This window comes from Apodemus sylvaticus, chromosome 2 (assembly GCF_947179515.1).
Source record: "Apodemus sylvaticus chromosome 2, mApoSyl1.1, whole genome shotgun sequence".
NCBI classification, from domain to species: Eukaryota; Metazoa; Chordata; class Mammalia; order Rodentia; family Muridae; genus Apodemus; species Apodemus sylvaticus.
This window is the reverse complement of record NC_067473.1, coordinates 118,336,166-118,354,091: the sequence shown is the minus strand read 5'-3', so window position 1 is coordinate 118,354,091 and position 17,926 is coordinate 118,336,166. Positions and strand designations below refer to the sequence as shown.

Here is a 17,926-nt window from a genome sequence, read left to right as displayed (position 1 = left end):
TCTTCTCTGGCCATGTACTGCTGACGGGAGTGGTTTCCTCCTGGTGTCGTTGCTCACACTGAGTGATGCATAAACACCTGAGATTACAGTGCTGTTTGGAGTGCCAGAGTGATCGTTTCACAAAGTTCCTTTTAGGTGTGTGTGTGTGTGTGTGTGTGTGTGTGTGTGTGTGTGTGCGCGCGCGCGCGCATGCACGCGCTTTCCTTCTGGAGGGGAAAGAATTGCACTAGCTTCTGCCACCTGAGCTGCCTGTGCTGAGGCTTCTAACCCTGAGTCCTATATATGATGGGCTTCTGCACTGTGCTTTCTCAGTTTGTTTTTGTTTTGTACTGCTGTGCCAGAATTGACAGAACTCTGCCACAGAGCTGATTTCTCCTTCCCCTGTATTCTTTTAAATTACATGTATTATTTTGTGTTTGTTTCTATCTGTGGGTTGTTGCATATACTTGGTGCATGTGTGGAAGAAGTCAGAGTATAATTTGCAAGAACTCTCACCCCATCACTCAGTGCAGTGAATCTTGGGGCTTGAACTCATGTCACTAGGTTTGGCAGTGCCTTTACTTACTTTTCTACTGTTGTGATGAGACACAGTGGCAAAGGCAGCTACAGTTTATTGCAGGTGTACAGTTGGAGAGGGAGAGTCCATGACCAGCATGGCACTGCAACAGTACTCAGAACTTATGTCTTGATGCACAACCACTCGGCTGAGAGAAAGGATAGAGTGTAGATGCACGCACGAAAACACTGGAAATGGATGAAAATATTTTGAAATCTTAAAGCCCACCCCCAGTGACATTCCCAGCCTGTAGGGGGCCATCCTCATTCAGACTGCCACACCTGCTGAGCTATCTCCTGCCAGCCCTTCCCCCTGCAGGATTCCAGGAAAACACCAACCTTAGTGATGCTAGGGTAATTGACGATTAGTGCTACCCTGAGAGGGAGATGCTTCTCTCAATTATGATAGGCACGCTCCTTTAGTAAAATGCTTTGTTTTGTTTTTAAGCTCTTGTAATACCTGGAGTTAAACCAGGCCATGTGCACCAGGCAAACGCTCTGCTAGCTAAACTCTCCTCCAAGCCCAGACAGGTTGCCTTGAAAATTGTAAACACGAATTGCTTTCAGTCCCTTCCTTGACTCAGACATGTGGGTTTTGTCCAATTTCAGTGTTGGAAAGACATCTCTCATGAACCAGTATGTGAATAAGAAGTTCAGTAACCAGTACAAAGCCACAATAGGAGCAGACTTTCTGACCAAGGAGGTGATGGTGGATGACAGACTTGTTACCATGCAGGTAAGCATTGCTCAGCCAGGAGCCAGACTGCCTGCTTACTGGATCTTTTTAAAATGCTGCGGTGTTTTGTGTGTGTGTGTGTGTGTGTGTGTGTGTACAACTTTGTGGGCCCTAGGGTTTGAACACAGGTCATCAAGCTTCTGGGCCAGGCACTTTCCCTGCTGAGCTCTGGTTCAGGCTGTTTACTGCATCCAAACTGCCTGTCACATCTCCCCACTTGTCAAACTTACTGTTCTGATTGTGGGTAATGGATAGTTGGCTGCAGATAGGGTTGTTGGATAAACTAGAAGACAGCCAGTAAAAGCATGGTAGAGATGGACGCCAAGCCTCGTGCAGGCTGAGCACACATGCTCCCCCACGAAGCTACACTCCAAGCTACACCCCCCAATCCTAAGTTTGAAATCTATATTACTAGAATTTTTATAAAATTTAATTTAACTAGATTTATTGTCTTCCTCCTAAGCTTAGCAAACTATAGGTCCTTTCTGTGTCCTAAAATGTCTTCGTTTATCTTTCAAAAGGGGCGTTGCTGGCTGTGTATCCATGGCTGACTCACAAAGATGCACTGGGATGCTGGGATTAATCTCAAGAGCCATCCTGTAGCTCATCTTAGTGTCTTTGTCCAGTGCTTCAGTTCAGAAATCTTTCTGGGTTTTCCTAACTTCTTACAGCAAATATTAAGGTAGCAATTAACTAATTGTTGGCTATCCTAAGTTGATGGCTCAGTGATTGAAAGCACTGGCTGCCCTTTCCAGCGGCCCCAGCTTCAGTTCTCAGCAGCGCTGTCTGTAACTTCAGTTCTAAGGCTCTCCAGGCAGTTTGGTGCCCAAGTGCAGACACACGTAGTGCTTCATGGGGCTCACTCATGCCCCATGTATATGTGTACATGGCTGCTGCGGCATTTTACGTAGTGTGTATACAGGCTTGTGCACAAACACTTCTTGAAAAAGAATCCCAACATTTTTGTCTTGTCTTCTGGTCCATAATCTCACTGAGGTAGTTGGTACAGCAACACCAAACTAAAGAAACAGGAGAACATCTTTGAGTTTTATGTTAAAACTGAGTTCAGTCACCACACATTTTTAATTCATGTACAGGTACATGTGTACCAAGGAATGAGTGTGCAGGTTAGAAAACAACTTCAGGTGTCCGTCCATTTGTCCGTCCGTCCGTCCGTCCATCCGTCCGTCCGTCCATCCGTCCGTCCGTCCATCCATCCATCCATCCATCCAATCTGTGTTTTTAGACAGGATCTCACTTTGTACCCCTGGCTGTCACTGAACTCAGATGTATTCACCTCCTAACTGCTAGGATTAAAGGTGTGCACCATCTGACCCAGCTTCCACCTTGTTTTGAGATAGGGTCTTTGAAATTTATATTCTCATATTTCCTATACATACACAAAGCATACAGATAAGTAAAACAACTAAAACAAATGTGGGGCTGGAGAGATGGCTCCACGGAAGGATGTGAGGATCCATCTCAAATCCCAGAACCTGTGTAAAACCATCTGTGTGGCCAGCACTACAGTAGGGAGATAAAAGACAGGCAGGCAGTCACTGTAAGGTAAGAACTCTTAATTGGTTCACATTTTAGGATGGAGGTAATGAGAGTCAGCCTTTCTCAGCCCACCTACACATATGCACATATATCGGAAGATATTCAAAATACCTTAGTGAAAGTTAAGACAGTAAAATTTGAGAAAAGGACAAAAGAAGAACAAAGAAGAAAGTAAAATTCAGCTCAGAGGCTCCTGCCATGGATGGGATGATTTTTAAGTTTTAGCTTTGAAAGGACTGGAGATGTAAGCTACTACCCATGTGTGGAGCCAGAAACACCCAGGACTCCTCCCCAGCAGACACACACTATATACACCACATGTCCAGTCCCCACAAAGAATGTAAAAGCAGAACAGGGAGACAAGCTAAAGATGTGACAATACTTCTAGGACTCTGGGGCTTGAGATTGCCCCATTGTCTACCTATCCACATGTGGTGGTTACTTTGGTTTATGTTTAGGGGATAGGGAACTTGGAATTGAACCTAGGGTCTCTTAAGTGCTAATAGACAAATTTTCTGCTGTTGGGCTTTGTCCCCAGACTTTCTTAAACTAGTGTCCTGAGACAAGGTATCATCTTGATGCCCAGGCACTGGTCTTGAACTTGCAAATCTCTTGTTTTAGCTTCACCAGGAGCTGAAATTAAAGGTTTATGTTTTAATTTAAAGGTATTCAACCTTGTGTGTGTAGAATTTAATTCAAATTTAATTCAAAGAATAGGAATCTCGATCCCTAAGAATTTAACAGAAACACATGTCCTTAATGACAAAAACTAAGATTACTCTGTGGGACACTAAAATTGGAGTGTGAGGATATGCTCCTGGCCATTTGAGGGAATCATGGCACAAGTTACCTTCAGAGTAACTACCACTTTTTAAAAACAGGAATAGAAACCAAAATGGAAAAAGCTGCTATAAAAAATGAGGATCTGGAAAATTTAGAACTTAAAAACACTGAAAGACAAAAAAACAAAAAAAATGAAAGGCACTGTTAAACTCTGGAAGCACGCTAAATTGCAGGGTCTGGGCAAGGACTCACAGGAACCAGAGCCCGGCTAGGTGTGGTGGTGCGTGCAGTTAATCTCAGCATTCGCGAGGGAGGCAGAGGCGGAGGCAGGTGGACCTCTGTCAGTTCTGTGGACCACTATGAGGCCAGCCAGGTCTACAAAGGAAAAAATATCCAGAGCTTCGTAGTAAGACAATGTTTTAGAAAAACAACAAAACAAAGAAATTAAACAAAAAGGAACCCAATACTGCAGGAAACAGGATGATAGCCCTGAGAGTCCCCAGAAAGGTGTGACGTGGACGAAGGACAGCGAGGCTGGAGCTCTCTACAGCAGTGGGGGACAGGTGCTGATGAGGCCTGCGCCATCTGTGCGCCCGGCACTGGCTTGAGAGCCACACTCCCTCCTGCAGTGGATCCCCACAGATAGCATCAAATAGCCACACTGGAGCCCATGGATCAGAAGGGTCCAGGAGAGAGCGAGATGAGGTAGCAGCTTCTGAATGATGGGGCAGAGTCGAGTGAGCCCCCCATATTTCTCAAGAGTTTTTGCAGCTTGTAGTAAAAGATAAGAAAAGGAAGACATCACACAAAGGAACCAGGCAGTAACCTCTTTTTTGGGGGGCGGGGGTTTGAGACAGGGTTTCTCTGTATAGCCGTGGCTGTCCTGGAACTCACTCTGTAGACCAGGCTGGCCTCGAACTTAGAAATCCGCCTGCCTCTGTCTCCCAAGTACGGGCATTAAAGGCGTGCGCCACCGCTGCCCAGCCATGATGGCTGTTTTACCATTCACATTTCCAATACTGTTGAGAAAAAGACTACAAGTCAGCGTGCAATACTGGGTACAGCCAGGTAGGTGTGCACGAAAACTCAGACTTGGGGAGCTATGATAGTGAAGCAGTGGTATTAGCATAGATACACAGAAGGCCCATGGGGTAGGACACAGGCAACTGGGACCTTGCTGGGAACTCTTAAGGGACACGGGGCGTACTTGGCTTGACCAAGACCTTCAAGTGGAGTAGCCAGAAGCTTCAGGACCTGAGGTGAAAAACCGCACAAAGTAAAACTGTGCACATGGGAAGTAGAGGAGTGAGGACAAGTCATGGAGGTGAAGATTGTACAAGAGCACATTAAGCCGACCCTGAGTGACATTACTCTCAGTATAGGAGTCCCTGGACAGGGGCGTGTGCTCCCAGGTCACAGACAAACCTCAACAGCCTGGAAGCCAGCGCTCAGGGAAGTGGAGTAATGTGGGGTAGGAGGCAGGCACTGTGCTCTTTTGAATGTGGACACCTCCACCAGCGTGGTGGTTTCTTGTGTTTCCACTCCTCCATTCCTCATCCATGATAGCGCGATCATGGCAGTGACAGCCTGGGGCTTAAGAGGGGAACTGAGGGATTGGCCAGAGGGAGGCTGATGGAGAGAGACCTCAGGCGGCAAGTGAGCATGGCGAGAGCAGACTCTAAGCAGATAGGCTTAAGCAAGACAGCTCCTTTAACAGGGTAGGGCTAGGGTGATAACCTATTCCTGCTGATTCAGGACCAGACCTCTGGGGTTGGACAAGCCTTGACCCCACTCATGCCTGGACCAGCTCTTCCCAGTCCCAGTTTCTGTCTAATGGTTTAACACTCATCTTAACCTTTGGCCTGAGAAGAGAAGCCTAAGGGTAATCATTGCAGTCCTGCATGTAGGGTGGATGGCCAGGCACAGTGTAAGGCAGTGGAATACTGAGAATTTTGGATATTCCAGAGTGAGTTCCAGGACAGCCAGGGCTACACAGAGAAACCCTGTCTCGAAAAAAACAAATCCAAAAATAAAAAATAAATAAGATAAAAAAGGTGAGTTGGAAGAGATTTCCAGCAGAGCACTATTGATGAAAGACATTTCCTTCAGGCACCATTTACTTCTGGAAAGTTCAGACACAGTGTTATGGAGGTAATGTTTTATGTGCTTGTATGTGTGTGCATGCATCTGTACCACATTCCTGCCTGGGATGCCCAGGCAGCAGAGGGCATCTGATCTCATGGAATTTGAGATTATGAGCTGCTGTGTGGATGCTGGGAATCAAACCAGTGTACTTAGAAGAACAGCAGTGGTCTTAACTTCTGAGCTATCTCTCTGGCCATAGGTTTACTCTTCAAAAAAAAAAAAAAAGAAAGAAGTACAGTGGCAATATTAAAACTTATTAGCTTATTATATTAGTTCCATATGTAGCATCTGCCCAAATTAACCTATCAGTAATGGATAGATAAATATATGAATATAGGGCTGGAGAAATGACTCAACAGTTAAGAGCACTGACTGCTCTTTCAGACATCCTGAGTTCAATTCTCAGCAACCACATGGTGGTTCACAGCCATCTGTAATGGGATCTAGTGCCCTCTTCTGATGTGTCTGAAGACAGCTACAGTGTACTCACATACATAAAATAAATAATTATTTAAAAAATATAGATTTGCTGGGTGGTGGTGGCGCACGCCTGTAATCCCAGCACTCGGGAGGCAGAGGCAGGCGGATTTCTGAGTTCGACACCAGCCTGGTCTACAGAGTGAGTTCCAGGACAGCCAGGAGTACACAGAGAAACCCTATCTCGAAAAAACAACAACAAAAAGATATAATTTTGGAAATAAAGAAGAAAATATTTCATTTGGGATTCTATAGTGTGGATAATGCCATAAAATCTGTTCCTACCACCAACTTCCAGAAGACTAGAAAATTTAAAAGGACCGTTAGACATAGGGCTGTATTTTTGTTCTTGTTAATTGACAAATACAAGTTATACTTTTGTAAGTTTGAAGGAAAGTAAAACTTGCTGGGATTACGACACAATTTTCCTCCATCTTTGTGTCTGTTCTCTGTCTCTGGATTCCATATGCCATCTGTCCCTAAGTTGGCCATGGCGCTGTAGGGCAGTGTCTGTGCTCAACTGGTGGGCTCACTTCAACTCCAAAAATTTTTGTCAGGATTTTTAGTCAACTTAAGTTTTAAGTTATAAACAAGAACCACTTTTTGATTAAAGAAATGACATTGTTAAAAATCTACAGATAAGTCGGGTGCTGGTGGCGCACGCCTGTAATCCCAGCACTCTGGGAGGCAGAGGCAGGTGGATTTCTGAGTTCAAGGCCAGCCTGGTCTACTGAGTGAGTTCCAGGACAGCCAGGGCTATACAAAGAAACCCTGTATCCAAAAAACCAAAAAAAAAAAAAAAAATTCTACAGATATTAACTTTAGCCTGTAATCTCAACACCCAGGAAGGATTACAAGGTCAAGACCTGCTTATGCTACATACAGCAGAAAGTTCCCCCCAGAATCCATGAATCTTGAAGCTGTGGCTCCAGGTTCTAGGTACACACACATCACACACACACACACACACACAATCTAAAGACCAGGTGTTTTGTGTCTTGCAGATCTGGGACACAGCTGGTCAAGAACGGTTCCAGTCTCTTGGTGTGGCCTTCTACAGAGGTGCAGATTGCTGCGTTCTGGTGTTTGATGTGACTGCCCCCAACACATTCAAAACCCTTGACAGCTGGAGAGATGAGTTTCTCATCCAGGCCAGCCCCCGGGATCCCGAGAACTTCCCTTTTGTTGTGTTGGGAAATAAGATTGACCTGGAAAACAGACAAGTAAGCGCCAACTGCAGTTACCATCATGCCCTCACTCTTCTGGGACCTGGGCGTGCAGAGGGTTCTCTACCAGGGTCAGAATAACGTGGGAAGGTGCAGTTGGGAGTGCTTGTCCCCTAGTCCCCCCCACCCAGTGGTATGGCAGTCTTTGTTTTCAGAGCCTCGGTTCCCCTTCTGTACTTTAAAGGAAGGAATTACTTTCCTCCTTTTGGGCTAGGAGGAGTGCTGTGGGCTTGAGTCGTGTTGCTCTGCCATAACTCCACACAGTACTTCTGTTGGAACATAGCTTTGTTAATTATAGCTCAGCTTATTTCTGACATCTCTTTTCCAGATTTATTCTGTTGTTTCTTGGCTGGGGCAGGGGCAGGGGCAGGAAAGTTCTAAGGGGTAAACACTGCAAAATCTGTGCTGCGTGCCGCTTCTGGACCAGTGGCCCTAGATGAGGAAAACAGGGTTCATATCAGAGATGAGCTGTGGACACCAGGAGGATCTCTCTCCTTTGGCCATGTGCTCTGGCTAAGCACAGATGTATGCTCACCGGTGAACTTGTCTTGGGGAGGAGGACTGTCATTGTCTGCTCTTGGTGTCTCTAGTGTGTCTCTCCCTCCCATAGGTGGCCACAAAGAGGGCACAGGCTTGGTGCTACAGCAAAAACAACATTCCTTACTTCGAGACCAGTGCCAAGGAGGCCATAAATGTGGAGCAGGCCTTCCAGACAATTGCTCGGAATGCCCTTAAACAGGTGGGTCTCCGGGGCCCTCAAGCTGCATGGTGCCCTCTGGTGAGGTCTCATGTTCAGTCCTAGATGCCTCTCTTCCCTGGCTGCATCTGAATGGATAGGTCATAACAGGTTCTCCAGTAGCTTCTGTGAGATCCACGCCTTTATTATTCATCTGAAAGACATGGAGCAGAGCTGGGGTATGGCTTGGTGATAGCACACTTCCCTAAGTTACAGAGTATTTCAGGGCAGCCCAGTCCTTCAGCAGTGGGGGCCAGACATAGCAAAACCTCAGGAATAGAACAGGGACATCCTTGGGAAGGTGTGAGCTTGTCCCTGGGTTGGTTTGTTTTCCTATGCATTTTAGCCAATCAGGCCTTAGAGGTCTCTTACCAAATAGATCCCTGCTTCTGTTTAATGAGATAAACTTGAATCTTAGTCATTCATGTCTGAGTTTGTGCCCCTTGTCCAGAACCAATGCCAGCCTCAGAGGGTGTGATTACCCAACAACTCAGGACCAGGAAATTACTTCTCCTGAGGGTAGTTATGTACATACACAGTAAGAGATACAAGAAAACTACATTGGGGAACCCAGAGCTCCCAGCTACCCTCCTCTGTGAGAAGATACTGCTGTGAGCTAAGGCAGGATGGATGCCTATAATTCCAACTACTGGAGAAGCCAAAGCAGGATGGCAAGTTCAAGGACAGCTAGGGCAACATAGTGGGGCTGGCAGTGTGGCTCAGTAGAGAGTGTTCGCCTAGCATATGCAAGGTCCTGGGGTTTGTTACAGTTTTAGGGGTGGTTAATTTAAGAAAAGTGTAGGCTTGGGGAGCTCCAGCCAGCAAGCTGTGGGCATCAGCTCTAACTGCTGGCACTCAGGTCAGCCACCTTCAGAGCACTCCTTGAGCCTCTCCTTCCTTCTAGGCTCACCACTGTATTTGGCCAACATGTTCTCAGGAGGTTTGTGGGGCATCTTAGCATTTCATCTTTTCTTTTCTTGTGTCCTTTTGAATTCTCCAGACCAGGATACCTTTAGAATTGGTCTTTTTAGTTCCCTGACACACCTAGGGTCCTTGGTGAGAAGACATTACCTTCACCTACCCTCCAAATCTGCCCCCAGTGTTTTTATTTGATAGCCTTTGGTCATGGGGGGGGGGGGGAGGCCATCTTAGCTGGGTGTGGTGGGATCTGCCTATAATTTCAGCACTTACAGAGCCAAGGTAAGCAGAAAGGATGGCAAGTTCCAGGACAGCCTCAGCTACACAGAACAACCCACCAGATGTGCTAGAATATGCTACAATCCCAGCATTTAGGAGATGGGAGCCGGAGGATCAGGAGTTCAAGGCCGGTCTCAGCAACCAGCCTGGGATATAAAAGACACTAATTGGGCTGGTGAGATGGCTCAGTGGTTAAGAGCACCAACTATTCTTCTGAAGGTCCTGAGTTCAAATCCCAGCAACCACATGGTGGCTCACAACCATCCATAATGAGATCTGACACCCCTCTTCTGGTGTGTCTGAAGACAGCTACAGTGTACTCACATATAAAAAAAAAAAAATCCCTAACTCTAAAAAGCCATCTTTCTGTCAGATACATTTTTAAAGGCTCCTTCTGTCTTCAAAGAACTCTGTTTCCATGAATGTGACTGTTGGGAAGCAGCCATTGTCCCCTTGAAGTATGACCTTTGTTAACTCATGTTTCTCTTCCAGCACACACACACACACACTGCCTGGGCACGGCTGGGCTCCTTTACCTCCTTGCTCCTCAGCCTTGCAAACACTGCCACCCTTTAATGCCTTCCTCATGTGGTAGTGAGGCCCCCCCCATACGATTGTTACTTCATAACTATAATTTTGCTAGTTACTACATTGTAATGTAAATGACTGATATGTGACCCTCCCTTCCATGGTAGTCATGACTCTCATGTTGAAGATCACGGTTGCTTGGACCATCTTTATTTCAGCATCTTTTAAGTTTTATGTGTGTGCGTACACTGTCACTGTCTTCAGACACTCCAGAAGAGGGCGTCAGATCACATTACAGATGGCTGTGAGCCACCATGTGGTTGATGTGAATTGAACTCAGGACCTCTGGAAGAGCAGTCAGTGCTCTTAACCACTGAGCCCTCTCTCCGGCCGCTTTTTCAGCATCTAGGGTACTGTTGGAATTGTACTGGCCCGGCCAGAACAAAATACCACAGATCAGAGCTTATACAGAAAACGTTTTATTTTGTTGTCGAAGTTATCCAGTCTGGGACTCTCCTGGCGTGTAGGTGGCTGTCCTCTGCTGTGTCCGCCCAGGGCACCTTTGCTCAGAGAGCAAGTGTGGTAATATGCTCTCTGGGTTGACCAAGGAGCAACAGAACAGTAAGCTCGGTTGGTGATAGAGTGCTCTCCTGGTGATCCATCTCTGCTACCACAGAAATCTAGCACTGGATTACATCTTAGACTCCCAGCACTAGGTGGAGGTAGGAGGTAGGTTCAACTACATGGCAAGTTCAAGGTCAGCCTGGGATACACATGAGACCCTGTCTGAAAAGGAAGATTGAGGTCCTATGAGAGCCGATGCCACAGATAGCCTTGTCTAGTTGGAGACTCTAGGTGTAACTAGGCACATGTGGGTGTGGGTGTGTGAGGGCTTCAACATACAAGCTTTGGGGTTGTCACTCATATTCTTTGCCTTTTGTGTTAAATGTGAATATGAGTGTTCACAGAAATACAAATTTATTGCTGTTTATAATAACCAAAAAGTCAAAACAGTGCAGATGTTCACAAACTGGTGACTGTGTGACTGCCCTGCCAGCAGGAGCAAGGCTGTAATGGGTCAAAACAAGTCCAAGACCAGGCTGGGTACAGTGAGCCCTGTGTTGACTACAGCCAGGCCATGGGCAGAGTGCTTGCATAGCCTGTGGGGCCTGGCTGCCACTCCTGCGTTTGGAGGGGAGGAGAGAAAATGACTGGTTGTAAGTTCACCAAGACCAGTGTGTTACATAAACACTTGGTGTATTGGACCCTAGTCAATATCTTAATTATATTTTTTTAACTATTGTCAATAAGATAAAAATAATCCTGCTAGGAAACTTTTCCCCTTCTTGGGCACAGTGCTGTGGTGTGGCCTGGGGCTTAGTGCATAGGCCTTCAGTTACTCCTTAGGAGACCCCGGGTGACTCGGTCCCTGTCTGCTCTGTAGCATCACGGGAGCTTTGCCCCATCGGCTGCAATATGTGCTCCTAGATGACAGCCCAGAAAATTGAGGGGTGGGGAGGGGAGCAAGGGCAGCATCTGGGACCACGGAGCCTTGAGCAGGGCCCTAGCTGACAGTTAAGAACTGGCAATGACTGAACCTATGACAGAAGGACAGAAACCCAGCACCTTAGCTGTGTGGTCCAGTGCTCAGAACTTGAGTTGGCACATTTCTGGCTGCTCAGTGTAGCTGTGGCTCTTGCTGACTGAATCTCCTCACAAATTCTGCCATCCTTTCCTTTCTATACACAGGATCTGTCCTTGTGACTCTAGTCATCAACCTCTCTCTCTCTCTCTCTCCCTCCCCTCCCATCCAGGAAACAGAAGTGGAGTTGTACAATGAATTCCCTGAACCCATCAAACTGGACAAGAATGACCGGGCCAAGGCCTCCGCAGAGAGCTGCAGTTGTTGAAGGGGCAGTGAGCACAAAGTCCTTCACAGACCAAGAACACACACGTAGGCCTTCAATATGCGTCCCTCCTCCTCTAAACAGACCAGAACGTGAGCTCTCACATCCAGCTGCCAAAAGAAACTCCACCAAACAGTTATCCAACACACACACACACACACACACACACACACACACACACACACACACACACAGCAAGCAAACTCCAGCCTGTGCCTGTCAGGGCTCCTGAGGCAGCTGCCCACTGTGAGCCCTGTTGGCATATGGCGGAAGCCCTGGGTGCTCTGGGGTACAGTGGGCATGGAAAGCTTACTCTTTTTGTCCACTGGAGGGTGAGAGAACTGTTCACAGTTCATCTGTGTCTAATTATTATTGGATTTTTTTTTTAACGGTCAGTCTTGTGGTCTTTTCCCCCTCCCCTCCTTGAAGGTCCCGTGGGAAGGCTGGTGGCCAGCTCCGTTCTGAGCAGGCTGTTTTGTATGTATCTGTTAATGCTTGTCACTTTTAACTAATCAGATCTTTTTACAGTATCCATTTATTATGTAATGCTTCTTAGAAAAGAATCTTATAGTACATGTTAATATATGCAACCAATTAAAATGTATAAATTAGTGTAAGGAATTCCTGGATCGTGTGTTTAAGTCCTCTAACGCAGGCGTGCAAGGTGGAGGGTTGAACCCTGTCTGGATTACAGAGTGTTAGAGACTCAAATTTGGAAGTCCAGCTAGCGGCAGTATTCTGTACAGTAGACACAAGAATTATGTACGCCTTTTATCACAGACTTAAGAGCCAAAAAGCTTTTCATCTCTCTGGAGGGAAAACTGAACTTCCCTTCTATGACTAAATTTTCCAAAGGTTGATTTGCATAATATAGTAGTGCATACAATGGATAAATTGCTGTTACTTCAGAAATTAAAATTCCCATTTTTCGCCCCCTTTTTTCTTCTTCTGTTCATCACTTTATGATGCCCTTATATCATTATCCTACTCAAAGAGGAAAGGAGAACCCACCAGACTTAGCCCAGTGACTCTACCTTTGTTCTAGAAGGCGCTCGCTCCTTTCAGGGTTGTGGTACCTGTAGGTTAGCAGACCCTCCTCCTTTCCCACCCGCCCAGGTGTGGCCCAGCACTAACCTCTCGTGGGTTGAGCCCTGGCAGCTCTGTCCCCTCCCGAGGTCCTGCCCTGCATCATGGCTTGCTTCCCGGAGCACTCGCCCTCCAGAGGTCTACATTCTAGGGTGTAGGCTGAGTTCTTCTGTAAAGAGACGAACGTGATGCCAATAAAATTTAACAAGAACAAAGAACAGCTGCTCTGTCTGTCTTTTTCTCTCTCGAAGACTTGAGCTGTGTGGGCACATTGTCTGATCACGGGACTCTCGGGGTGTGCAGAAGCAAGGGTGCCTTCCAGCTTATCCCTAGAACGCCTACCCCAGTGTGGATCTTTTTCTTATCCACTGGAAACATAACGTGGCTGAGGCTCTGTGTGGTAGCTCAAGACCTTATCATGGCCTCTGAGCCTAGAAGACTAACCAGTTCTAAGCCAGTTGGGCCTAGAGTAGGACCTCTGGCTCACAGACTGGAAATATCTCAGTGATTAACGGGCAGAATAGTTTACAGCTATAATCCCAAAACTGGGGAGATGGAGGCAGAAGGGTTGGAAACCTTGGCTCCATAGAGCAGCTCTGACGCAGGAGGTCCATATGTAGCTTGATCCTGGGAGGGGCCTGGCATTCCTGCACCTGTCGGGCGGCCGTTCCCACATCCATGGCTGGTCTTGAGTGGTAAGCCCCAGGATCTGCTTTCAACTGCTGGAGTGGATAGTCACTGAGGTCCCTTCCTCACTGAGGTTTCTTCTAGAGCAAGCCAGAGAGAGAAGAAATTTACCATTTGATTTTTCTATTTTTTTTTCTTTTTTTTAAAGGCCTGCCTCTTTCGGCTGCAGGTGGGTGCTACAGTGTTGAATTGAGGACATCAGGCAAGGTCATGATGCCCTATCATGTCAGCATTCTCAACAAGAAGAAAATCACTAGAAACCATGTAAATATCCCATACTAATTATATAGATTTAAGCTTAATATGCAGGGAGTGTGATGTCCTTAATCCAGCGGTTATGAACATAGGAACACATGTATGCCTGATGATCCTATGAACCCCTAACCATAAATTTTTGGTGTTACTTCATAACTTTAATTTTGCTACTGAGCAATGTCTCAGTTACTAAGACATCAGAAATATGTGTCTATTCTAATCCCAGCACTTGGGAGGCAGAGGCAGGTGGATTTCTGAGTTCAAGGCCAGCCTGGTCTACAGAGTGATTCCAGGACAGCCAGGACTATACATAGAAACCCTGTCTTGAAAAACAAAAACAAAAAACAAAAAATGTGTTTATTCAATGGTCACGACCCACAGGTTGAGGACTGCTGCCTTAAATTGTTAATGACATGCCAACCTGCTACTCTGCTGTATTTTCAAGGCCATAAGTATGGCCATAGTTATTCTGGTTTTGGTTTATTTTTACTGCCAAGGCCATTTGAGGATCTGGTCCTCGGGTCACAGGCTAGAGGGGAAGCTCTGGCCCCTCCGCGTCCTTTTAACAGCTATTCCATCTGTGTCGGGCTTGCTTGGCCATGGCCCTGCTCGAAAACATGGAGCGTGCGTTTCCTCCCTATCGGCTCTCCTCTGCAGACGACATAGGGTAGAAGAGACAGGGTTGTGTTCCTAAAGATCTAATTATGCCTGGCGTTTGAGGCATAGCAGATTGTACCTTTCTTGGAACAGATTGTTCTATCAAGTCCTGGGTCAGAGTGGCAGCCTCTCCCAGGCTGTGAGCAGAGCCGCATGGGGTCCATACCTTCCCATGGCTCAGACCCTACTATCTCCCATTCTCCTTTAATAGACCACACAAGCTCTGGAAGCAGCCAGATGGGATGTGATGGGTGCTCTGCACAGCCTCACAGGACCTAACAATCAGTCACAGCTGGAGGCAGAGCCAGATGCAGACAGAAGGTTGACAGGCTCCAGCTCACCAGAACAAATATGTACCCTCCTAATTCCAGAGGAAGAAAAGGGTACAATTACAACCAGAATGTAATCTCCAGTGTTTAGACTCACGCATAATCTGGGCTCCACAGGCCGGGCCGGCACCTGTTCTCTGGTTCTGCCTTCTACCGCACACACAGCCTGTCTCATAGGATCTGCTGCTGTACCTGGTGCTCATCCAGTCTTGACTGCCACTAAACCAGGGCCATGTGCAAGACTCCACACATCAACTGGTTAGGCTGCCAGCATGGGGTACAGGCGTGGTCCCTCTGGACCACCGCTGTGTATGCTGACCCTGAAGAACTTCTTACTAGATTAACCTACCTCCAGGACACTGGTCTCTTACTAATCAGAACCAGCTGACCAGAAACCAGGAGCACATGAACAATACTGATAGGCTCTTGACTAACTTTCCTCTGAATCTTCACAAGCCAACCTGTTAGCCCAATATCAGCCATAGCTGACAGCTCACGGTTTTGCCTCTGAGATCCATCATTCTCCCATCTTGTCCCCAGGTAACAGTTCCTAGAATTCACGGGTCTTGTCTCAGAGACTGATGCAGGCATCCAGCTGAAACAGCTTACACGCAGCCCGCGGGTCCTTTCCGACACTTGCCAGGCCTGCTTTTGCCCACTAGTCTGCCCAAGAGAACACTGGCTATTCATAGACATCTTTCTGCTCAGATCTCACTCCACAACTATCAGGACAAACAGTCAGGATTGCAACAAGCAGCATCTATAACAGTGTCCTCAGCAATTCTCAATGGTCTGCCTAAAGGTCCTACCTAGTCGGGTGGGGATACCTAATTGGAGTAAAGGATTCCTGGTCCTAAGAATGCAAGGGCAATCCTGGACACTAGGATGACACTAACCTGACCTCCCAAGGTCCCTGGATAGTAACCAGGCGGGTGTAAGGGAGGTAGTGTCTGAAGTACACCTAGACACTGTCCCCCGATTCCCCACTCTCCCACCCCCTCCCAGACCCATGAGAAGCCATGCCTAGAGAGTCACCCCAGGTTCTGAGTGCGTGCCACTCTGCTTTCAAGTTCCTCAAATTTAACCCCTTGTTCTCCTGACCCTACAAGCAGTGAGGGGCTTCTGGTACACCTAGTGAAACTCTGTTCCTTCTGGGGGCTCTCCTGGATGTACTTCCTTCATTGATAGCACTCAGGAAAATTGTTGACATACTAAGGAACACAGGAATTCGCCTCTGATGCTTCCCCCAGTAAGAAGCCAGTCTGACCTCTCAAGCCATGAAGTCTGCGCACAGCTGTGCAGATCTCGCTAACCAGTGTTCCCTTCTCAGGGATCAAGATCTCAGCTGGTAAGGAGAATCTGGGAGAGCCTTTACTGATTACCCATCTAAAAGACCAAAAGAGATACACTGGAATGTCCTCCAGACCCTTGTCTTCCTCTGCAGAACATCCTTAAAACATGGGCATGAGTATCTATCCTCTCCCTTAGCTTCCAGAATATTTGCTGCATATGACCTTTTAAATGCCCTGTGGCCTTAATGAATTCCTTCTTAACAAGAAACATTCAAGAAAAATTCTGGAGTAAATGTAATCTCTTCTCACATTTGTAAGCAAGTATGATAGAACACCCAGAGGCGATAAGCTGCCACAGGTACCTGTCATCTATAGAGCGCCTTTACCTCAGCTTGTTTATATCACAGTGACTGGAAAGTAGGAATGAAAGTGTGGGTACTAGAACAGGAAGGAAGAAAGCAAAATCAGGCAGCCAGGAGGGAAGAGGTATGGGCACAGAGGCATCAGGAGCCATCAGAGCCCTTATCCCCAGCCTCCTACCCCAGCAAGCTGACCCTCTGTACCACTAGCTGTTATTGGCACCTAGAAAACCATGATGTGACGTGAAGGCTCCTTTCTCTTCCCCACTGACTGCTGCAAGTGCTGAGGATAGGAACCAGGCCTCGTGTGTTTAGGCAAGCCTTCTCCCACAGGGCCTCACAGCCAACATGGTGTCTGTTGCAAGGCCAGCAGAGAGCTCTGTGCACACACTACAGACATGGGGGAGGCCTGGGTTAGAGGAAGGGCTGTGTGGCTAACACTTCATGCACACACCCTAGCTAAGGCTGACCCTGTGCCTGCCACCTGCGTCAGAGTTCACGTACGGAACATTCATGCCTCTTGAGAGCTACGAGGAAGACCAAGACCAAGCACCTGGTAGACTGCAGGCAGACCGTGCCCTCTAGCATCGGCAGCACCCATGAGGATTCCCTCCTTGGAGACGAAGTTTTCCATCCTCGTTCCTTGATCAGCTTCTCAATTCCAGACATCCTACCTTGAACTCAGAGCAATGTTGGCCTCACTTTCTCAGATCAGAAGACAACTCCAACTTCTGCCTTCAGACTAGGCACCAGAAACCGCAGCCAGACTCCCCACTTAGCTATTATTCACAGCCCAGCTGAAGGGCCCAAGAGCCATCAGTGATGTAAGGCAGTTCTATCTGGCAGAGAAGGGATCTTCCCCTTCCCTGTGACCCTTTCCCAGGTTCACAGATTCCCAGTGAGGAATCCGCCCTCTTCGCACCTTCTTCCTTGGGAAAACTATCTGTTCCTTGCTGTGTTTCTTGAGGTCCAGTTTGCACAGTCTCTTAGGAATGGCTGATTCTCAAGGGAGCACACTTTCGTGCAGGAAAGGTCAGAACACACACCCCTTCACACGTGAGCCTCTCCTCTCCCTTCTGGTGGCGGTTGGGGCTTACTGGGGTCTCACCATAGTTGTAGTCAGTGTGTCCCCATGCTCAGAAGGGCCCTCAGAGTACAGGATGGGTCAGAGGCACCTTTGAATCCTTTTCTGAAAATTTACATCGGGCGAACGACCTTGTAGGTCTTCCAAAACCCTGGTAAACGCCAAGGAAATGTAATGGGTTGAAGGCACCTGTCTAGAGGGTTGATTAATTCATTCTGACATAAACACAGAATTGAACTGGGAAAGACAGAAGAGACACAGAAAAGAAAATAAGCAACTTCATACAGCCAGAGCGGTAGAGCACAGGGCTGGGAGCCATTTGTTCCA

At 47.2% G+C, this 17,926-nt stretch overlaps 1 protein-coding gene across 1 annotated transcript in view; it reads left to right on the top strand.

Moving 5' to 3' along the window:
• The window catches only part of Rab7a (RAB7A, member RAS oncogene family), a 42,836-nt gene extending 29,682 nt beyond the window's left edge, over nucleotides 1–13,154 (top strand). Inside the window, exons 3-6 of the mRNA XM_052174272.1 lie at nucleotides 1,165–1,291; nucleotides 7,261–7,479; nucleotides 8,093–8,221; nucleotides 11,758–13,154. Of these exons, the coding sequence (XP_052030232.1) occupies nucleotides 1,165–1,291; nucleotides 7,261–7,479; nucleotides 8,093–8,221; nucleotides 11,758–11,853 (571 nt within the window). The 3' untranslated portion in view covers nucleotides 11,854–13,154. The remainder of the gene's footprint in view (nucleotides 1–1,164; nucleotides 1,292–7,260; nucleotides 7,480–8,092; nucleotides 8,222–11,757) is intronic.
• Nucleotides 13,155–17,926: the final 4,772 nt, after the last annotated feature.